General features: G+C 36.4%; 1 protein-coding gene across 3 annotated transcripts in view; it reads left to right on the top strand.

Moving 5' to 3' along the window:
• Positions 1-24,761, top strand: part of TLK1 (tousled like kinase 1) — a 159,888-nt gene that overhangs the window by 36,576 nt on the left and 98,551 nt on the right. For all 3 annotated transcript variants that reach the window (XM_001927890.6, XM_021075292.1, XM_021075293.1), the window contains exon 2: positions 9,491-9,609. In XM_001927890.6, the coding sequence (XP_001927925.1) occupies positions 9,491-9,609 (119 nt within the window). The remainder of the gene's footprint in view (positions 1-9,490; positions 9,610-24,761) is intronic.

The raw sequence follows: 24,761 nt of genomic DNA, 5'->3' as shown, positions 1-24,761 counted from the left end.
TAAGCATGTTTAAAGAGGTAGGCGTTTAGAGCAGGTAGGGTTCCTAAGCAGGATAGCCTGTTTTCTTGGAAATTTTGTAGATCTGTTAAGAAACTATTTTTTTTTCCTCTAATTTGAAGGCTTAGGCTAGAGAAATTGAAACTAAGTTGACCTGCTCTGTCTACTGATAACCTTTAATCTCATTGTCTAAATTTCCTTATCTTTAAAATGAGATCTATATGTTAAAATAGAAATAATTGTCTTGTATTAAGATATTGTGTCTGTGTGTATATACATTAAATACATTATTATAAGCCTAAAGCTAGAGGAAGAGGAGTTAATGTTATTAATACATTAAAGAAATGAGGCATTGAAGTATATGCCATTCTACCTACCAAGAACTTTTAACCTCAGGGAAAAAGCTATAAGGGAGCTTATATTAATATATATTATTATATATGCCAGTATTTATTGAGTGCTTGTATTTTAGCATACATATATGCTCACATTATTGACTACCAAGTGGTAGGTTTAGTGCACAACTCTTTATATGAACTTATCTTACTTTAACAACCAGAAGTACTGTTATTATCTCTGTTTTATACATATGAAAGCTGAAACATGGAGGGGTTAAGGAACTTGGCCATGCTTACACAACTTAACTGTGTGCATGTTTATATATTTTATTTATTTTTCTTTTTTGGCCGTTCCCATGACTTATGGCAGTTCCTGGGCCAGGGATTGAATACAAACTGGAACTGTGAACATATGCCACAGCTGCAGCAAGCAGTGCCAGATCCTTAGCCCACTGTGTGAGGCCAGGGATCAAACCGGTGCTTCCACAGAGACGAGCCAGATCATTAACTCACTGTGCCACAGTGGGAATTCCGTGCGTATTTATATATATTTTTTCATTGTAATAAATTACTTTCTTAAGCTGGACACTTTTATTTCATGTGTGTCTATTTTTGATGAAAGAAAAATTAGCTGTCAGACAGTTTTTTTATTTTTAAGAATGAAATTTGGTCTCGGATCATCTGAATCTTTTGTCATAAGAGTTCCAGCTCCAATTTTTAAAATGACTTATCTTAAAGATAAGGTGAGGTATTAATTTGACTTGGAGTGATTCTAAATCAGTCCTGTCTTCTCTTTACCAGAGACTTAACGTAACTGAATGTGTAGAATAGGTTCAGGAACCTGGATTTTTATGTTTACTACTTTTAGTCATTCTAGGTACATCACCTGATACATGTGTATATATTTTATACACATATTTTAATATGTATAAAGTATGTGTATAATATTTATATTTGTCTGTGTAGATGGATAAATGGAGATATATATGGTTCAGAAATAGTTTAGTGAAACTATTAAGTACAGAAACATCCATGTTTATTTGGGAATGTGGTAGGTGATCAGAGAGGTATTTCAGATCAATGGAGAAAGGTTGAATTTGTGAGAAATTGTATGGTATTTCTCTTGGAAAATTCTAGATATAAACACTTACCTTCTAAATGGATTACATTTCCAAATGTTAATATTTTAAATCATTAGAAAAAATGTCAGATATTTTTATTAGATTCCTGGGGGTGAAAGTTTATTAGAAAAGAAAGAAATTGGGCTGCTTTTGTGATAGCTCATTTAACAAGTTCATTTAATTGTCAAAAAATTAGAATGTTTGGTTTTAAATAGGAAATGAAACTGTGGAATAAATGATGGGATGTAGTAAAAAAAATTGAGTATGTTTACTAAATATGTGATACAAGATACTGTTTATTAAAATAGATATGTTCTGTTTATTAACCATGTCAGAGTGAAAATTTAAAGACGAGTCAGAAGTAATTCTGCAATGTCAAACAATGTAAACTTCTTGAATTCTTTGTTTCCTATAGTTTGAAAGACATAAAAAAGCTAATGAAAAGGAGTGATTTAAATGAAATATTTTATCTTGTCAAAATAAGTTCTAACTTCATCATGGTATTTCTGTTTTTAATCAGAGTTCTCTGCCTTATCAGGCATAATGTGAAAAGTATTAATTAAAGAAAAACCTTAAGTATTCTGTATAAATCAGCTTATCAGATGTATAATTTGAAAAGTAACAATTAAAATCTGAATGAATTAAAGTATTTTTAGACTAAAGGAAGTTTTAAAATTAAAAATGTAAAGAGATGGCTGAATAGCAGTTGAATCTCATATTAAAAGGTTTTCTTAAGCAAACTCATTTCTTTTACTTTTTTGGTAATTGATATTTTGATATTAACCTTTTGAAAACACCCTTTTCTAGATATTCTTATTTTGTTTTGACTGTCTGCTAAGGAAGATGAAGGCTTAAGATAATTTTAAAATGGTATAATGAAAAATTGATTCATTGTCATAAAAAAGGTGGTATTAACTATAAAATAAGGTTGATCAACCAGCACTATTAGTATGTCCAAATACATATATCCTGTTTTAGACTGACCACCTTGGGAGTCCATATTTTTATAATAATTAGCATTTACTGAGTGAGTTTGTGAGGGGGGGGAGAGAGAGAGAGTGAGAGAGAGAGAGAGAGAGAGAGAGAGTGTGTGTGTGTGTGTGTGTGTGAGAGTGTGAGAGAGAGAGGGAGCAAGAGAAGAAAAAAGTTTATCAGGGGGGCCATGACCACTCCTCTGATGGATCAGATTGTGATTTCATTTATGTTGGTTTCCTAAAATTGTTTGTTATAATACATACTGATCTCTGTGACTGATCTCTGATTTGAATAGTTACATCTCTTGTTATGTTTTATGTGAGGTTTTGGGTTTATGATAGATTTGCTGGAGCAGTTTAATAAGAATAGTAATATAATTAGAAGATGAGTGGTTGTATTTTCAGATGGGGTATTTTTTAAGAATGGTATGGCCTTTATAGTGGCTTTTATAATTTTTCAAAAGTATAAACACTTATTGTATAGTGAAGAATTTAATGGATCATGGTAAAATTACATATTCTTCAGAAAAATCTCACCTCTTGTAATTGAGGCCAAAATTTTGGATGGATCAGAAATGACAGTTTGATTCCATAAAAGATTAAAACCTTTGAAATATGTGAGTTATAATAGGAGTCAGCAAACTATTTTTGTATGGTTAAAAAAAAATGCTACAAGACTAATACCTTGTGACGTGTGAGATTTAAATTTTAGTACCCGTAAATAAAGTTTCATTGGAATACAGCTGCCATTGTAAGGCAGAGCTGAATAGTTGTGACAAAGACCCAATATCACATTCTTGTTATTTTGTACTGCTTTGGTGTACTACACATTTCAGGGCTGCAGATAGCTGACTTGATAGTATTTTGAGTGCCATGTGTATTGCCAGTCTGCAATATTTATTTTATTTTTTTATACCAGCGCATATCTGTCATGTCAAAACAAGAGAAAAATGGACTCTGAAGGGCATGCTTTTTTTTGGCTGCCTTGTGGCATATGGAGCTCCTGGGCCAGGGATTAGATCCGAGCCACAGTCTTGAACTAAGTCACAGCTGCAGCAAGGCCAGATCTTTAACCCACTGTGCCCGGCCAGGGATTGAACCCTCATCCCACCGCTCCCAAGACACTGCCCATCCTGTTGCACCCCAGTGGGAACTCCAGAATGCATGCCTTTTAAGGCACAATGGAGTGTGTATTATTTTATTATTGAATTAGATAGCAAAACATTGTTCTTATTTTGCAGCGACATTGTAACTGTAATAGAAGAATACAGAATATGTTGACATTTCAGGATTAAGCATATACCATAGTATTCTCAATTCTCAATTTTTTAAAGTAATAGTCCATTTAAAATGGAATAGCTCATCATAGCATAACATCTTCATTAAAATAAAAACTGAAAATGAGGCTATTATCAAAATAAGTTTGAGTTATTGATTTGTTAGCCAAGCAAAGGAAGCCACTTACTGGTGGTGAGTTAATTAAATTGTGTTTGATTGCAGCAAAGAAATGTGTCCAGAGAAAATAAACTTGTTTTAGATTATTAACTTTTTTGCAAGAACAATTGATTTAAAAGTTGAGGACATTTAAAATAACATCAATAGTCAATTTAAAAACAAGGCAAAAGATTTAAAGTGGTTTTCTTGGCTCTTAATGAGTTCACAGATTTTATTGATACTACACAGTTGATGTTTATTTGAGACATCAGTGCCAAGTTTGAAGTGGCAGGAAAATTAGCCTCTGAATGGTCTATGTAGAACAACTACAGGCAAGATTATTTTCAAAGTTGAGGAAACACGAAATAGAATCTGAAGTGGAATCTGCTAAGATGTGCTATATAGCTCATGGTGGTAAAAAATGTGGAAAACAGAAAAATGCTTAGTTGAACACATTTATAAATCTTGTAAAAATGTGAGATGTTCAAAGCCTACGGTTTTTCAGTAGGTACTTTGCAGAAAATATGTGAATTTATCATATGTTATTAAATCAGTATTGTCAATGGTGAACTCCATTTGTGCTCATGTACTTAATTAGCATCAGCTGCAAAAATTTTGATTAGAAATAGAAACTAAGTATCCTGACGGGCTTAGCAGTGGTAATATTTTATTGCAGTTTTTTTTTTTAGGGCTGCACCCATAGCATATTGAAGTTCCCAGGCTAGGTAGGGGTCAAATTGGACCTGCAGCTGCTGGCCTATGCTCCAGCTACAGCAATGTAGGATCTGAGCTGCGTCTGCGACCTACACCACAGCTCACAGCAATGCTGGATCCCCGACCCTCTGAGTGAGGCCAGGGATTGAACCCGCATCCTCATGGATACTGGTTAGATTCATTTCTGCTGTGCCACAACAGGAACTCCCTTATTGCAGTTTTTGATTTTAGGACTGAGATTGAAGTTTTTCTGAACAATAGTAGCTCTCAGCTACTATTACCAAATACTGATTGACTTTGGAAATTAACTTTTCTACAGACTTGAAAATGTTTTTAATTGAGTTTAACCTGAAATATTACAAGGGAAAATGACATTCATGTGAAATTTAGCCAAAGTCATTTGAGTGGTAACTGATAGTTTGAATTACAAGTGATGTCAAGTTGCTTTATACACTTCTCATCCAGTTAAGGTGAGATCTTTATTCCCCCATGAATTTGCATGAATACATTTTCTAACCTCAAACAACAGTTTCAGCAGCATTTTTTTTTTTTTCTTTTTCTTTTTAGGGCTGTCGGTGCAACATATGGAAGTTCCCAAGTTAGAGGTCAAATCAGAGCTGCAGCTGACAGGCTACACCACAGCTACAGCAGTGGGGGATCCGAGCCATGTCTGTGACTTGTACCACAATGTGTGGCAACGCTGGGTCCTTAATCCACTGAGCAAGGCCAGGAGTTGAACCCACATCCTCATGGATACTACTCGGGTTTGTTTCTGCTGAGCCACAATGGGAACTCTGCAGCAGCATTTTTGAGACATAGATGCGAGTGCAAAGGACGTTTCCATAATTCACAATGTATTTAATTGTGCACTTGAGGGGCCTCTACCTAGCCTTCAATAGGAAGTAATTAATTTGCGCTGTAATGATATGCTGAAGGCAAATAGCCAAAGAGTAATAGACTTCCAAAACTGCCTTTGAAATAATGAATATGCTCAATTAAAATCATATGCTTCTGCATTGATATCAGCATTTGGCAGTACCTATCCGTCAGAAGAGACATTTTCAAAGATAAGTGCATAAAATCTGATCATCATTATCAGATGAGTATTTGCAGTATATTTTGACGATAGGAAACTCAAATTAAGTAGAATGTCTTAACCCCTTCCCACCAACTCCATTCTTTTCATTAGCAGTTTACATTCCCACCAGCAATATGTAAGAGTTCAAACTTCTTCACATCCTTGCTAACACTTGTTATTTTTTTTCCTTTTTTATAGTAGCCATCCTAATGGGTGTTGTAGTTTGGATGTGCATTTCCCTAATGATTAATGATATTGATCCTCTTTCATGTACTTACTGGTCAAGTGTATATCTTCTTTAGAGAAACGGCTTTGCCCATGTTTTTTTTTTTTTTTTTTTTTTTGGTCTTTTGTTGTTGTTGTTGTTGTTGCTATCTCTTGGGCCGCTTCCGCGGCATATGGAGGTTCCCAGGCTAGGGGTTGAATCGGAGCTGTAGCCACCGCCTACGCCAGAGCCACAGCAACGTGGGATCCGAGCCGCATCTACAACCTACACCACAGCTCACGGCAACGCCGGATCGTTAACCCACTGAGCAAGGGCAGGGACCGAACCCGCGACCTCATGGTTCCTAGTCGGATTCGTTAACCACTGCGCCACGACGGGAACTCCCTGCCCATGTTTTAAATTGGATTTTTGGGAGTTCCTGTCTTGGTGCAGCGAAAACAAATCTGACTAGGAACCATAAGGTTGCGGGTTCTATCCCTGGCCTCATTCAACAGGTTAAGGATCCAGCATTGCCGTGAGCTGTGGTGTAGGTCGCAGATGTGGCTTGGATCTGGCGTTTCTGTGGCTGTGGCGCAGGCTGGCAGCTGTAGCTCTGATTAGACCCCTAGCCTGGGAACCTCCATATGCCTGTGGGTGTGGCCCTAAAAAGCAAAATAAATAAATAAATAAATTGGATCGGTGGTGGTGAGTGGTTTCTTTATATGTTCTGGATATCAATCTGTTATGAGACATGACTTGCAGATATTTTTTTTTCCCATTCACTTTTTTTTTAGGGCCACACCTTTGGCATTTGGGGGTTCCCAGGCTGGGAACTGCTGTAGCTGCTGGCCTACGCACAGCCACAGAAATGCCAGATCTGAGCCTCATGTGCAACCTACACCATAGCTCTCAGCATTGCCAGATCCTTAACGCACTGAGCGAGGCCAGGGAGCAAACCCGCAACCTTGTGGATACTAGTCAGATTCGTTTCTTTTTTTTTTTTTTTTAAGATTCGTTTCTTAACCTGCTGAGCCACAATGGGAACTTCCTTTTTTCTTTTAATTTTGATGAAGCCACCAAGGCTATTCATTGGTGGATGCAAATTTTGCTTTTTTTGTTTTTCAGTGATGGTGGTTAATAAAACAGGAAAAACATGGGGAAAAAATCCTTGACCTCATAATATATATAAATGTTAATTTAGGATAAATTGTGGACCTGAGCAGAAAAACATAAAACTCATAAAGATTATTTTTTACTTTAAGGCATGCAACGTTTTCTTGAATAGAAAAATAACCATAAATATAAAAATTAGATAATTTCCACTTCACCAGAATTAAACATTTCTGCTTGTCAAAACACTGTAAAGAAAATGGGGGAAAAATGATGCTTAGAGAAAGTGTTTCATTTATCTATCAGTCATCTGACAATGACTGTTTCTGATGTAATAACAGGATCAGAAAAAAAAAGGAATGTTGGTGATACTTGAAAGCACATTGTTAAGAGTGTGCTTTTTTTTTGTTTTTTGTTTTAGCCACCCCCACAGCATACAGAGTTCCCAGGCCAGGGATCGGATTCAAGCCACTGCAGCAATACTGGATCCTTAATCCACTGTACTAGGCTGGCGATCAAACCTGTGTCCCAGCACTCCCAGGGTGCTGCCAGTCCTTTGCGCCACAGCAAGAACTCCTCAGGAGTATACTTGTAGAAACCATACTCCGGGGACCTAAGGGAGATAGGGCTATAAATCACCAGTTTAAGGAAAGAAGTGATAATATTAAAAACATGAAATATTAAAAGCAAACTGTGTTTTAAAGACATGTAAGTGAGGCAGAAGGAGGCAGGGAGGGAAAAGATGCAAGACAGTGGCAATACATGCAAATGCAAGATCCCTTGAATGTCAAGGAGTGAGATCAAAAGCAAGCCTTTAGCTTTTTTTCTACAATGGAAGGAAGAAGGATAGAATGGACAGGGAAGATATATGCAGGTACAGTATTGCTAATAAATATGGAAGCTTGGGCATTATCCATCTAGTCCTCTATCAAGATCAGGACAGAAGATAATGAAGGGAACTTGAAAGGATAAGGACTATAGGAGTAACTCGTAATCTTTAGGAGAGGAGTGTTAGAGTGTGCACAAGGGGTCTAGTGTATTTTGAAAGTGTTCCATGTGTGATTCTGGATTCTGGTAACATCTTCTCTGCTCCCCTAAGGTTTTGTCAGTAGAGAAATAACTGACATGGATAATAGAAATTTTAATTCTGTAACTAGAATTTGTGGTGCTTTAGTCTACATGGTATCAGTTACACGAGGGTGCTAATTTTTCTCCCTTAATTCTCTTGGTTATTGTTCAATAATAGATATTACCTCAGTGATCTGGTTGTTAAATATGTGTGTTTTCCATCTACCTGATGAACAGAAAAATATTTGGGATGTGGCAGTAATAAAACAATCCTTCCTGGAAACAAGGACCTACTGTATAGATCAGGGAAATCTATTCAGTACTCTGCGATAGCCTATATGGAGATAGAATGTGAAAAATAATGGATATATATGTAGATGCATGACTGATTTCACTTCGCCCTACACCTGAAGCTAACACAACCTTGTAGGTCACCTATACACCAATGAAGTTTATTTAAAAAAAAAAAAAACCCAAAAAACAATCATTCCCAGTTTAAAATATAGTTAATCAGATAAGATATAGATAAGCAAAATACTTAAGTTAATATCACTTAGTACCAAAATTCTTTGTAAGCTTAGAATAGGGAGATTACACTATGAGAAGTAGTATTTTTCAAACTATGGGTCTGGATTCATTAATGGCTCACAAAATCTGTTTAATAGATCACAACAAGTGTTTTTCTTTTTTGCTTTTTAGGACCATACCCGTGGCGTATGGAGGTTCCCAGACTAGGGCTTGAATTGGAGCTGCAGCTGCTGGCCTACACCACAGCCATAGCAATGCAGGATCCAAGCCTCATCTGTAACCTATACCACAGCCCACATCAATGCTGGATCCCCAGCCCACTGAGCGAGACCCACATCCTCATGGATACTAGTTGGATTCATTTCCGCTGTGGTTACAATGAGAACTCTGTGTGTGTGGTTTTTTTTTTTTTTTTTGTCTTTTTGCTATTTCTTGGGCCGCTCCTGCGACATATGGAGGTTCCCAGGCTAGGGGTCGAATCGGAGCTGTAGCCACTGGCCTACGCCAGAGCCACAGCCACGTGGGATCCGAGCCACGTCTGCAACCTACACCACAGCTCCTGGCAACGCCGGATTGTCAACCCACTGAGCAAGGGCAGGGACCGAACCCGCAACCCGCAACCTCATGGTTCCTAGTTGGATTCGTTAACCACTGCGTCACGACGGGAGCTCTTGTTTTTCTTTTTTAATAGGTTAGACTAGACTAGAAAATATGGGGATGTACTGCATATGTTAAAAGTATTTGTAGAACTTAAGTCCTTACTTTTGTCTTTTTTGGGAATTTATTCATTAAGTTTATATTTACATCTCAACCAATTACGTATATGTATTTTGAGATATTTGTATATAAAGATACACATATGTATGTGTTTGGTTTTTTGGTTTTTTTTTTTTTTTTTTTTTTTTTTTTTTTTGTCTTAATAGGTGCAATGGATGAACTTCATAGTCTGGATCCAAGAAGGCAAGAATTATTGGAAGCTAGATTTACAGGAGTTGCAAGTGGGAGCACAGGGAGCACGGGCAGTTGCAGTGTTGGAGCTAAAGTAAGTAAAATTGTAATTTTTATTTGAAATTTTTTCCTTGTATTAAATGATACAAAATATATTCTGTAAAGGATCTCTACATATGTGCTTAACAGCAAGTTATCACTTACTCTAACTTTTGTAACATGTAGGAAAAAATTCAGTGTTTATATACCTGATTTCTAACATAGCATATATATTTCAGGTGCAGTATGTTGTAATACAGCATAATATATAATATATTAAATTTCAGGGGTAAAAAGAAATTTGGTAGATTATACTGCCTTTCTCCTATTACGTAATTTTTACCTTTCCTGTTCTTTGTTTCTTCCTTACCCCTGTCATCCATTTTCCTATCTGTTCTTCTCTATATAGTAATCCACTGCTTCTTACTGCTGCATAAAATTAATTGTGTTATTTGTTAGGCCTTCTAGTAATAGATGACAAGTTGTCTCCAAATCCCCACTACCTCACACTGCAATGAATTTCTTGTAATTGTTTCTTATGGAACTTTGCGAGCATTTATTCAGGATATATTTCCAAGAGCAGACTTGCTAGGGCATAGGGTGTGTATAGATTTAAATTGAATAAATAGTGCAGGATTGCTATTCAGAACAGTTATTCAGGTTAATAAAAAACTAATCTGCACTTTCAGCAGAGTGTGTAAATCTATCTCCGTAGTCCGGAAACTCTTGACACCATTCAGATTCCTCATTTTTTATAGTCCAGTAGGTTTAAAATAATACATAATTGTCTTACTCATACTTCCAGTTATTTTGAGCATTCCTTCATGTGCCTATTAGCTTTGAGGGAGTCTCTTATAAATTGCTCCATTCTTTGCCTGTTTTTCTGTCAGAATCACTGTTTTTCTCAAACTGATTTTCCTGTATTTGTTGTATATTCTGCATATCAATTCCATGTTGATTTTATACAGATGAAATAAATTTTCCCATTTTGTCATATCTGTTAATTTTGTTCATGGTATCCATCATTGTACAGAATTATTTAATTTTGTTGTATTCACACTCACCAGTTTTTTTTGCTTTATGGTCTGTACCTCTGAAATTTTGACTAACTCTTGGTGTACTAAGAAAAACAGTCATCACCATTAACTGTTTGGGTCCAGTGGATCTTTTTGTTATATTTTATTTTACTAGTTTATAGCAGTTGGGAATAAAAGTAAATGAAAAAAGAAATTTTAATTAATTTTTTTTGGGGGGGACTTTTTGTCTTTTCTAGGGCTGCTCCCGCGGCACATGGAGGTTCCCAGGCTAGGGGTCAAATCAGAGCTGTGCCAGAGCCACAGCAATGCAGGATCTAAGCCACGTCTGCGACCTGCGCCACAGCTCACGGCAACGCTGGATCCTTAACCCACTGAGCAAGGCCAGGGATCAAACCCACAACCTCATGGTTCCTGGTCAGATTCCTTAACCACTGATCCATGATAGGAGCTCCAAATGAATTTAAATATACTAAAAATCTCTTTGTATCAAGTAAATCTTGGTGCATGAACATTGTAAAAGGTGAAGGACAACGTCATGCATCCTTCAAGCATAATGAAATTGTCCAGGTTCTTGTTGCAGAATATTATATGATGGAAGTCCTTCAGTTGAATGATTTCTTTTTTTTTTCCCCTTAGAGATGTATTTTCCAGTTCATTGATTTTTTTTTTTTTTTTTTTTTTTTTCATTTTGCTTTTTAGGGCCACACCCATGGCATATGGAAGTTCCCAGGCTAGGGGTTGAATTGGAGCTACAGCTGCTGGCCTATGCCATAGCCACAGCAATGCTAGATCTGGACCGTGTCTGACCTACAGTATAGCTCATGTCAATGCCAGATCCTTAACCCATTGAGCAGGGCCAGGGATCAAACCCACATCCTCACGGATACTAATCAGATTTGTTACCACTGAGCTCGATGGGAACTCCTCCTTGATCTTGAATTTAAGAAAATTCATCTATGATAATGTCGTTTGAAGACTCTGAGATTTTACTTATATAGTCAATGTCACCATCATCAGTTTTAGGTGCCGTTATCTCTTCGTATTTACTTTTCCGATTTATCTAATAATTATAAGTTGACTTACTCTGCATTTTCTTCTTTTGACCATCCTGAGTGAAAATTAAAATTTCTTAATTCTCAGCTAGAGTCTTTGAAAGCTAAAATCAGACTACAAAGATGGTTTCTTAGTCATTTATGCATTTTTGAAAGATGATGCAGTACTTTGGGCAAGGCAAGTAGATAACTGAAAGATTATAATTTATTTCACTATTGCATCATCCGTTAGGTCATTTAATCTATTGTTTTTTCTATTTCTACTATAATAAACCATCACCACATTACTCAAAGGAGTACAAAATTATTGTCTTTCACTTACGTAGGTTCAGAAGTCTGACACTGGTTTCCTTTGGCTAAAAACAAAGTGTCTGCAAAACTGCATTCCTTTCTGAGGGCTCTTGGGCAGGATCTTTTGCCTTGCCTTTTCCATCTGAGAGGCTGCCTGCATACCTTGGCTGGTGGTCTTCTTCCTCCATCCTCAAAGCCATTATTGTTGCATCTCTCTTACTTTTTGGAAGTTGCTTCTCTTGGACCATAGCCTAGAAGGATTCTTCACTTTTAAATACTGATGTAATTAGGTGGGGTCTGCGCTGTCTGGATAATGTGGTATTATTTCCCCAATTCAAAATGCTTCCCTTAATCACATCTGCAAAGTCCCTTTTGCTGTATAAAACAGCATTCATAGGTTCTGGGTAGGGCATGGGCATCATTGGGGGTCAATATTCTGCCTGTCATACCATCATTCTTCCACTTTTTATTTTAGTGGTATTTATTTGTTTTAGGATAGTTGATGAGTAATGATGAATAATGATGAGTTCCTAAGATGATATAATACCATAAGAGAAATAAGAGTAAGATTTCATATTGTGTATTAGATTTTGGGAACGGTCAAGTAGACATCTGGTAATTAAATTACGAAGTAAGAATATATTTTATTTCTATTAAAAATAAAATTTAATTTTATTCTTTGGATGATCTCTTTGTCTTTTTTTTTTTTGCTATTTCTTGGGCCGCTCCCGCGGCATATGGAGGTTCCCAGGCTAGGGGTCTAATCGGAGCTGTAGCCACCGACCTTATCCAGAGCCACAGCAATGTGGGATCCGAGCCGCATCTACAACCTACACCACAGCTCATGGCAACGCTGGATCATTAACCCACTGAGCAAGGGCAGGGACCGAACCTGCAACCTCATGGTTCCTAGTCGGATTCGTTAACCACTGCGCCACGACGGGAACTCCCTGGATGATCTCTAAGAAATAAAAGTCCTGAAATATTAATTGTTACAAACAGAATTACCTAAAAGAGAAGCAAAGAGACTAAAATTGGATCTGGCAGAATTCTAATTGTACTCTAAAAGTTGAATACTTTTTCCCTACCTCTGAGTCACCAAGATATTCTATAGTTCATTCTATTAATTTTACAATTTTATATTTATGCTTTTATCCATCTAGGCTCCATATTGGCTCTAGTATTGATAGAAATCCAGTTTTATTTTTCTCAATATAGGGAACCATTTTTCTCCACAATGCTTCTTAAATCATCTGTGTTTTCCCACTGATTTCTGATGCTACCTGTATCATATTATCATGTATCTATACTGATCTGTCTCTGAAATTTCTCTTATGATCCAGTGGTCTCTCTGTATTCTTATGCCAGTATCACATTAAAAAAGAATACTATTAGGGATCTGACATTGTAATTGCTTTGGTGTGGGTTTGATCATTGGCCCAGGAATTTCTGCATGCCATAGGCACAGCCAAAAAAAAAAAAATACTGTTGTATTTTGATATGTCTTCAGTATATGGTAGAGTAAGTCTCTCCTTTAATCTTCTTTTGTAAGGTTAACTTAATTATTTATGGATCATTATTCCCTTTTATAATGTTTGAGCATCTCTTCATTTGCATGTTAGCATTTGGGGATTATTTTTTGATAATAACTTATTTTTTTTGTTAAAAGATACAGATGGAATGTTTATTAATGTGTTGAATCAATAAATTAATTTTGGTAGTCCTGAATCTTTCTAAGCTTAGGTTGTTCCATGCAAGTACACAAAATTTCTCTCTATTTGTTCAGTTCTCTTTGTAGAGTTCTTAAAATTTTTGGCTAGTTTTTATGAATTTGGGGGGCTAATTCTTAGATACTTTAAAGTATTTGTGGCTAAGGGTGTTTTTTTGTTTTGTTTTGTTTTTTTGTTTTTCGGCTGCGCTGTGGCATATGGAGCTCCCTGGCCAGGTATCAGATCTGAGCTGCAGCTGTGGCAACTCCGGATCCTTAACCCACTGTGCCAGGCCAGGGATTGAAACCCACATCCCAGTGCTACCAAGATGCTGCTAATCCTGGTGTACCACAGCGGGAGCTCCTAAAGTTCTTTTTTGTTATATATATTCTGGTTGGTTATTGCTGACTTAGGAGGCTTTTGATTTTTATAGACTGATCGTGTATGTTAGCAGTCTTGCTATTGGTCGCTATTTTTGGTTGTACTACTTTGCTTGTTCTCTAGGTTTCTTTAAGAGAAATAATTATCTTCCCAAAATTACAGGGTCTTTTTTCTTATACCTCATATTTATATTTTTCTTATATTGGTCATGACCTTCAGTACTCTGTCTTGTTCAAGAGGAATCATTTAAAGATTTTCTGATAAGTATAAGATTTGCTATATATAACCATGTGTTTTGTGTATATAACCATGCCCAAATTACAGAAGAGCTTTTCTGTTCCTGGTTGGTTAAGAAGTTTTCCACACAAGAACTACCTGAACTGATTAACGAATTCAGCAAAGTAGCAGGACACAAGATTATCATTCAGAAATTGGTTGCATTTCTCTATACTAACAATGCAATATCAGAAAAACAATACACAAATATAGTGCCTTTAAAACTGTACTCCAAAAAATTATAAATACCTAGGAATAAACCTGACCAAGAAGGTGAAAGACCTATATGCTGAGAACTATAAAACATTAATCAAGGAATTAAAGACGATTCAAAGAAATGAAAGATATTCCCTGCTTCAGGATTGGTATAATTAATGTTGTTAAAATGACCATACTACCCAAAGCAACCTGCAGATTCAGTGGACTCCCTATCAAATTACCCATGACATTTTTTTCACAGAACTGGAACAAACAGTTGGCATGTGGAAGTTCCCAGGCCATGGGTGAAACTTGAGCCACAGCAGTGATGTGAGCCACAGCAGTAGCAGCACTGGATCCTTAACTGCTAGGCCACCAGGGAATGCTTACTTTTATTTGCTTCTACTCCTTGCTTTCCATTAGACAAAGTAGAGGGTTTTTTTTCTTGATATTTTAAAATTACAGATTCTGTTTTTAGTGTTATGACATTCTTTACTCATTTATTTATTTCTGTTCTCTCAAACTGGTATTTATGTGTTCCTTCAGGGTCTCCCCCCCACACACGGCTTTTTACTTTGAAAAGAGTGTTATACCAATAGAAAAGTTGCAAGTATTTTACAAAGAATTTTTGCATACTCTTTATCTAGATTTAAGAAATGTAAGTATTTTTGCCAGTTTTGTGCTTGTGTATGCATACACATCTCTACCATCTCTCTCTAGTATCACTGTAGTCTCTGTGATGAATGTAAATAGACCTTTTCAAGGAGCTCTGCTTCATTTTAGTGGGAAATGGTACTTAGGAACCAATCTAGTTGTTTTGTTATGTGCTGGTTTCTTTGAAGAATGTCAGCTAATGTAGAAGGAATGTGGAATCAGAAAATCAACATTTACTATTCCCCGGTATAATTATTGATTAAGAATCATCAGTGGGTGCTAAAATCCTATAGCAAAATGTTTCGGAGAACAATATTGTACGAGGTCTCAAAGTTTTACCCTATAGATTAGTTATTAATTATAAAAGAGAAAATATGCTTTTAAAATGTAGAGACTTGTTAGTCACCACCATAATAAACAAGGAGAAACTTTGCTTTGGCAGTGTCACAGAGAGCCTGACATTATGTGCATCCTGAGGGTGATGCAATAGGAGGAACACTCATCACCTGTAGTTTTCATGCTAGAAATGTTTGATTTGAATTTAATCATGAGGAAATACTCCTGGGACATCCTGCTGGTCTGGACTCTTTAAATATTCAGTGCCATGAAGAACAAAGGGAGGCAGAAGGACTGTTCTGGGTTGGAGAGACAAAAGAGACACAGCAGCCAAATGCACTGTGTGCATCTGTAAATCCTGATTTGCTCCTGGATTGGGAGAAAAACCGTTTTTAAGGAACACTTTTGAGACAACAGGGGAAATTTGAGTATGGATTATTATGTTGGAAAGTGGGACTGAATTAATGTTGGTTTTACTTTTCTTTGGGGGTAAGCTTGTATTTTAAAAATAGTCATTTAACTTTAAAAATAAATGAAGGTAAAGTTTCAAAATGTAGGATAGTGGTGAGCAACAACACTTACAGTTTTTAAAATTTAAATTGATGATGCTAATGTGCCTGTGAAATGCAGTATTAGTGGGTAGGCAAATTTTAATAATAGTAACACCAAGAGTTTATAATGTGGAAATAAAAACATTGAAAGGATCAAATTTCTTTTTTTTTTTTTTTTTCTTCTTTTTGTCTTTTTGCCTTTTCTAGGGCCACTTCTGCAGCATATGGAGGTTCCCAAGCTAGGGGTCGAATTGGAGCTGTTGCCGCCGGCCTACACCAGAGCCACAGCAACGCGGGATCCGAGCCGCGTCTGCAACCTACACCACAGCTCACGGCAACGCCGGATCGTTAACCCACTGAGCAAGGGCAGGGACCGAACCCGCAACCTCATGGTTCCTAGTCGGATTCGTTAACCACTGCGCCATGACGGGAACTCCTCCTTCTTTGTTTTTTTTTGTTTTTGTTTTTTTTTTCTTTTTAGGATCAAATTTCTGATAGTGATCTTGGTCTGGGGAGGAGGAACAGGGGAGAAAGGTAAGAAAATCATCTAGGGGTACCAATAATTCAGTAAGAATTGATTTGTCTATAGAGAAAAATAGAGTTACATGTTTGCTAAAAATAAAGTAATAAGCAAAAGCAACAGAGATACTATATATAGAACTTTTAAATTACTGTAATGCAGTGTAGGAGGAGGAATAAAAAGAAAATAATAAAAGCGAAAAAAAGTAAACAAAAATATTCTATTTTTACCTGCTATTTGTAGAATGTGGAAGAAATAAAGCAAGTAAATATTATCATAATAAATAAGAATCCATCTATAGGCTGTTGAGAAGCAACATCCCTCCAAAATGACAAAGACTGGTGGGTAGTCCCCATCGTGGCGCATCGGAAACAAATCCGATTAGGAACCATGAGGTTACAGATTCGATCCCTGGTCTCACTCAGTGGGTTAAGGATCTGGCATTGCTGTGAGCTGTGGTGTAGGTCACAGACGCAGCTCAGATCCTGCATGGTCTGGCTGTGGTGTAGGCCAGCAGTTATAGCTCCGATTCGACCCCTAAGCTGGGAACCTCTATATGCTGCGAGTGCAGCCCTAAAAAGCCAAAAAAAAAGAAGAAAAACAAAGTCTGGAAGTAACTGGAAAGAAAATATTTCAGATAATAATAAAAAGAAAGTAAATTAAATATAAATTTGAGATAAGTTTCTTCCCAACTTCAGATCCCTTCCAGGACTTCCCATCACATTTGAAATAAAATTCAATGTATTCACTATGCCCTAACTACACCTTCACCTTCTAGGTGAACTATGCTGTTCAACTAATACCTGTCCCACTACTACACTCAGACTGGTTTATTTGCCAGTTGCCTCAAACATACTTCTCTCTGACCTTATTCAAGTTTTTGCTCAAATGTCACCTCTTTAGAGAGGCATTCTTTTGACCATTCTATGTAAGATGATACCCTGTATCACTCTTTCTTTTGCTGTTTATTTTTTTTATTAAAGTACATGTTGCTTCTTTATATATTACTAAATATTTATATGTTTGTTTATTGTCTTTTTCCCTTCTTGTAATGTAAACTTTATGAGCACTTGGACTTGTCTTTTTTTTTTTTCATTGCTATATCCCTCGGATTTTCACTAGTATTGCCTTCAGTAAATATTTTTGAATGCATGAATGAGGATCAAATAAAACAGTCTTCATTACCAAAAGTCTGGTTGGAACAAAGGTAGATATTTTTTAAGGACTAAGAATCCTTAAAGAAGATGTGACAGTCATAAACTTTCTATATATCAAACAGTTCTAAAAATACATAGTGAAGTTATTAAAATATAGTAAGTTATGGTGATGAATTTTAATATAATTCTTTTTGGATTTTGACTGTTCATTTGTAAAAGAGCAAGGTTAGTATACAGAATTGTACAATGTGTTCTGCATGCTTGATTTGGTAGATATATATACACTCACAATCAGTATTCTTTGTTGGAGGATTATGTAATTGCAAATTTGCCTACTTATTAAAACTTTTTTGTAATATCAAGACCAATACTTGCATTGCTTTTGTTGGTCATTCAAGGGCCTGTGCATATGCAGAGTGATGAAAATTTCGAGTTGCCTGAGGCTGAACAAAGTGACACTCTGCCTATGTTTTCAGCTCTCATACTGTACACAAGTATTCTTAGTTTACTTAATGCTATGTTTTTTACTTTTTTGTACTTTTTATTGGTAACCCCTATTAAAATATTTATTTTAATAATTAAAATATTAAAATAGCCCCTGTGTTGTCTGGTGTTCTAAGCATAGGAAGATTGTGATGTTCCTTAGGGAGAGAATATGCCTGTTAGATTAGTTTCATTCAGGTGTGAATAACGCATTGGCCATGAATTCAGTGTTCATGAATCAGCAGTATATGTTAAATGTCTTAAAAATTTTATATAAAATAAATTATGTATTGTTCAGTTGATGAAAATGTGATGAGGAGCTCACAGGAACCTAACCCTCTATTTGCCTTAGCAGTGAGGATTTATCATTTGACTATTCCATATAACTGATAACAAAAATTGGGGTGAGAAAGAGAACTTATATTCTATCAAATACCATTTCTTTTATCTTACCCCAAGCCTGCTTCACCTATTTTACTTGCCACAGATCCTTGTGGCATGTATTTGTGGCTCTGTTGCAGGATTACACATAGAAAATAAAGGCAAACGTTATAAATTGTACTAATAAAAAGTTATTGTGTAGCTATTATGTTGGGAGAAGGAACCAGAGGAAAAGATTTATTTTCATATTGTATGTAGAAAAGAGTCACACACAGTTTAGACTTAAAGAATAAAAAAAAAAAAAGTTTAGTATTTAAAGCTAAAGTAACTTTGAAGAATTAAAAATAAAAATGTGTGAGGAAGAAGGGGAAACTGTGACGCCAGTGAATTAAATTCTTCATCTATCATGGCAAGGTCAATAAAGAACTAACTGAAATGTAGCACATACAGTGGAATACTTAGCACCTGTTTGAAAGAAAGGAAAAGGGGGATGGAGAAGCTATGTGTTGATTTGGATTTTTTCCAATGTATATTAAGAGATTAGAAAACAATATAGGACAGTCTGCATAATATTTTGTGTAAGGGAGGAACCAAAGAATGAATATTAGGAGTTCTCTCCTGGTGCAGTGGGTTAAGGATCCAGTATGGTCCCTGCAGTAGCTTGGGTCACTGCTGTGGTGTAGGTTCGATCCTTGGCCAAGAATTTCCATGTGCTGTGGACATGGCAAAGCAAAAAAACAAAAAAAAAACAAAAAACCCAAACCTAAACAAACAATGTATATTTAATTGTTAGCATAGACATATAGCCTCTAGAAAGATAATTAGAAATGAACTGAAGTAGCTTGTTTGTATTGCCTATTCTAAAGTTTAATATTTTTTTTTTTCTAAAGTTGTTGCCTCTGAATAGTGGGCCTGATATGGGTGGGAAAATTTCTGTAATGAAATTTTTTGCATGTGCCTGTGTTGCTCTTATGTTTGTTGTTGGTTTTTTGTTTGTTTGTTTGTTTTTGTCTTTTTGCTATTTCTTTGGGCCACTCCCATGGCATATGGAGGTTCCCAGGCTAGGGGTCTAATCGGAGCTGTAGCCGCTGGCCTATGCCAGAGCCACAGCAACACAGTATCTGAGCCGAGTCTGCAACCTACACCACAGCTCATGGCAACGCCGGGGATCCTTGACCCACTGAGCAAGGCTAGGGATCGAACCTGCATCCTCATGGTTCCTAGTCGGATTTGTTAACCACTGCGCCCCCACGGAACTCCTGTTGCTCTTATGTTTTACAAAATGCATGAGTAGTTGCAAATGAAAAAAAATCTTTGCTTTGAAGCCTTCGAATGTCTCTGAGTGTGTGCTTGTGTGTGCACATACTGAATATCTCAGTTAATGAATGATGATATACTACATTTTGTCAAGCCCCCTTTTTCTCAATTTGAAACTTTTTTTGTTGAGATATAATTCACATACCATAAAATTGACCCTTCTAAAGTGTACTTTTCAGTGACTTTTAGAATATCCCAAAGTTGTGCAGCCATTGCCAATGTCTAATTCTAGAATATTTTTATCACCCCGAAAAGAAGCCATGTAAACATACATAGCAGCTCCCTATCCCCTTGTTCTCATACCCTACACTTCAGCCTCTGGCAACCGCTGATCTTCTTTCTGTCTGTATGGATTTGCTTCTTCTGAACATTTCATATAAATGGAGTCATACAGTACATGACATTTTGTGTCTGGCTTTTTTCACCTAGTCTAATGTTTCCACAGTTCGTGAATGTTGTAGTATATTGGTACTTCATTCCTCTTTATGACCACATATTTTATTGTATTGCTGTGTATCACGTTTTGTATATCCATTTATCAGTTGGTGGACATTTGGGTTGTTTTCATTTTTGACATGAATAATGCTGCTATGAACATTCTGATACAAGTTTTTGTGAAGAGGAGTTCCCATTGTTGTTCAGTGTGTTAAGAACCTGACTAGTATCAGTGAGGATATCGGTTCTATCCTTAGCCTCCCTCACTTGGTTATGGATCTGGTGTTGCTGCAGTGCTATGGCATGGGTCGCAGATGCTGCTTGGATCTGGTGTGGCTGTGGTGTAGGCTGGCAGCTGCAGCTCCAATTTGACCCCTAGCCCAGGAACTTCCTTCCATATGCCACAAGTGTGGCCCTAAAAAAAAAAAGTTTTTGTGTAGACATGTTTACAGTTCTTTTAGATATATACCAAGGAGTGAAATTAAGTCACTGTGATATTGACATAGGAAAGAAAAAGGAACTGGTGGAACAGAATGGGGTCCAGCAACAGAACCATCCATATATTTTATCTTGATGTATGACAGAGGTGACACTGCAGTGCAGTGGGGAAAGGGTGGTCTTATAATAGATGGTGTTGGGTCAGTTGGGTGTCCACGTGGGAAAAAGAAATGACTCTTGACCCTCACATCTTAGCATCATACAAAAATCAATTCCAAGTGACTCGTAGATCTAAATATGAAAAAACAATAAAGCTTTAATAAGAATAACGATAGATTTCATAAATAGGTCACTAAAGCCTCAAAGTTCAAAGAAGATTCACACCTAGAATATACAGAGAATTCCAACAAATCGAGAAGGGAAAGATCTGACATTCCATCGTCAGAGTTTTAAAAGTCAAATTGTCCTACCAGGCTTACTAATAAAAATTAGTAGAATTTATGTCCCGTTCTTTTAACCCTACACTCAATTCTTCACCAAGGCAGTCCTTCCTGATGGCTTTTTATTATATATGTTTTGTTTCATTTCTAAATAACATTATTATATCTAATTCTTTTTCAGTTTTTGATATTTATTGACTTATTATTTTAGAGGATGAAAGGTTAACTCTTAAATGATCCAGCCCTCTATCCCTATAGAAATAGCACACTTCCTGATCCCATCCTGATTTAGATATATTTTTCGTTTTTGGTTAGATCATTTCATTGTTTCGACTTTGTAAATTTTGTTCACAGCTGTGAGATTCTGTGATTATGTTCTTCTGTACAACTTTTTATTTTTCAGTTTATTTCTTAGTATTTTAGTTTTTTAGTATTCAGTGTAAGCATCCATATAATCTCTTGCAGAGTTGTGTGAATCTCTTGTTTTCAAATATAAATTATTTTCTTTTTTTTTCTTTAGATCTACCTCCTAAAATCTTCCATTCTTCGGTTCTTATCTAGGCTAGTTAGTTACTTTTTCTCTAGGGTACCTTGTTGTCCTGGAATCTTTGTTCATTATCATCATGGAAATTCTTTTTGTATCTGTGTTTGAGCCCCTCTTTCCTGTATGCCATATTTTCTTCTTTCTTGGTATATTCTTTTGTTTTGGTACCATAGCTTCTCTAGTCACTTCCTAAGAAAAGGTAAATGGGTAGTCAGTGTTTTGAGACTTTGCATATTCCCCTCTTCCCAATTGGTTATTAGTTTGTTGGGTATAAAATTCTAGGTTGGAAATCATTTTAACAGAGTTTTGAAGCATTGTTCCATTGCCTTCTAGTTTCCAATGTTACTCCTGATCCATTCTAATTCCTGATCCTTTGTGAGTGTCCTGTTTATTTTTCCTGGAAGCTTCAAGTCCCTGGCATTTAAATTTGTTTACTGTAATGTGCCTTGGTATGGATCTTGCTTGAACCAGTGTGCTTGGTTCACAAGTGTGTCCTTCCAATCCAGAGCCTCATGTTTTCCATTTCTTGAAAAGTTTCTTGAATTACCTTTTTGATAATTTCACCTCCTTAATTTCTTTCTTTTCTTTTCTTTCTTTTTTTTTTTTTGTGTGTGTGTCTATGTGTCTTTTTGTCTCTTTAGGGCTGCACCCCACAGCATATGGAGGTTCCTGGACTAGGGGTCGAATTGGAGCTGTAGCTGCTGGCCTACACCACAGCCATAGCAACGCAGGATCTGAGCCACCTCTGCAACCTACACCACAGTTCATGGCAATGCTGGATCCTCAACCCACTGAGTGAGGCCAGGGGGGTTGCATCCTCATGGATGCTAGTTGGGTTTGTTAACTGCTGAACCATGAGGAGAACTCCCTCTTTTTTTTTTTTTTTTTACTGAAACTCATTCAGAGCAGGACCTCTTGGTCTGATTCTTTAGATTTCTTCTAATTTTTTTGGTCTCTTCCTGTGGAGATTTCTTCAACTTTATCTTTGAATTCATCTTTTTTTTTTTTTCCTGTGTATTTCAGCTGTCATATTTTTAATTCCCAGGAGTTTTTTTGAGTTCTCCAAATGTTTCTCTTTTTCTTTTTTTTTTTCCAGAGCTGCACCTGCAGCATATGGAAGCCTCCAGGCTAGGGGTCCAGTAAAAGCTGCAGCTGGTGGCCTACACCATAGCCACAGCAACACCAGATCTGTGACCTACACTGCAGGTTGTAGCAATGCTAGATCTTTAACCTGCTAAGTGAGGCCAGGGATTGAATCCATATCCTCATGGATACTAGTTGGGTTCTTAACCCACTGAGCCACAACCGGAACTCCCAAATGTTTCATTGTTTTAGTTTGCTGTTATTGGGATATTAGTAGTAATTTTACTTTTGTGTGTAGTTTTTTTCTGCCCCTTGGATTGTTTATTTCTTAGAGATTTCTTTTTAATTTTTTGTTTTTCTTCAGATGTCTGGTAATATTGGACTTTGCTTATTAGGCACTGAAAAACTAGAAGCTTTGTGTGAGTAAGCAGGACTTAATATAGTAGATTGACTTGACTGGGTCATTTCTCAGAGTTTTTTGGTATTTGGTATCTGTAAGTCTTGTCCCTTGAGATGATCTGTCTTCCTAGAGAGAAATTCTATGATTGATCTCCTGCCTATAAAGTTTAAGTTTGGGTGCTAACTTTTTGACTTGAGCACAGGAAGATGCTAAGAGTCTCTTAATTGAATGTGTAGAATGCACTGAATACCTTCTGTTTCCTCAGTGTTGCTTATGTGTCTCAGTCTAGAGTTCCTCTGGTTCAACATTTCCAGAGATGGAACCTGACCTCCAATATCTATAATGACAAACTAGTAGTCCATCATATCCTTTTTTGTTCTCATGAATGTAATGTGTTACCTTTCTCTGGCTGCTTTCAAGGTTTTTTTTCCTTTAAAAACTTTTTTTTTTTTTTTTTTGAGGTATAAATGACATTTAAGATTACATTAGTTTCAGGGGTACAACATGATGATTCCATGTCTGTATTGCAAAATGGTCACCACAGTGATCTAGTCGACGTCCATCACAATATATGGCTGTAATTTTTTTCCTTAGGATGAGGACTTTTAAGATTTATTCTTTCAGTGATTTTCAATTATGAAAATACAGTATTTATTAACCGTAGTTGCCATGTTATACATTACATCCCCATGATTTACTTATTTTATAATTGGAAGCTTGTACATTTTGATACCTTTTACCCATTTCTCCCACCCTCCTACCCACCTGCCTCTTGGTAACTAACAGTCTCTTCTTTGTATCCATGAACTTAGTTTTTTTTTCTGTTTACTGTTTTTTAAGATTCCACAGATCAGAAGGTATTGGTTTTTCTCTGTCAGACTTATTTCATAATCCCTCAAGGTCTATATCCATGTTGTCGCAGATGGCAAAATATCCCTTTTTTAATTTTTATTTCTTAGTTTTTATTATTTTTATTTGTTTAAATGATTTTTATTTTTTCCATTATAGGTGGCTTACAGCGTTCTGTCAATTTTCTGCTATACAGCAAAGTGACCCAGTCATACATACATACATTCTTTTTCTGACATTATCATGTTCCATCATAATTGTTCAGCTTTTGTGGGTTTTTGTTAAATACTTAATGAATTTTATTACATTTATAGGTATACAACAATCATCACAACCAAATTTTATAGCATTTCCTTCCCAAACCCTCAGTGCATCCCCCCAGCCATAAGTTTTGCAAGTCTGTGAGTCACTATTCTGCAAAGAAGTTCATTGTCTCCTTTATTTAGAATCCACATGTCAGCGATAGCATTTGATATTGGTGTCTCATTGTCTGACTGACTTCACTTAGCATGATAGTTTCTAGGTCCAACCGTGTTGCCAAAATTCCACTATTTCTTTCCTTTTAATGGCTGAGTAATATTCCATCGTGTATATGTACCACATCTTTTGATCCACTCCTCTGTCAATGGACATTTAGGTTGTTTCCATGTCTTGGATATTGAAGAGTGCTGCAGT

The sequence above is a fragment of the Sus scrofa genome, chromosome 15, assembly GCF_000003025.6.
Source record: "Sus scrofa isolate TJ Tabasco breed Duroc chromosome 15, Sscrofa11.1, whole genome shotgun sequence".
Taxonomy (NCBI): Eukaryota; Metazoa; Chordata; class Mammalia; order Artiodactyla; family Suidae; genus Sus; species Sus scrofa.
Note: the sequence above shows the minus strand (reverse complement) of the source record. Positions and strands in the feature narration are given on the sequence as shown.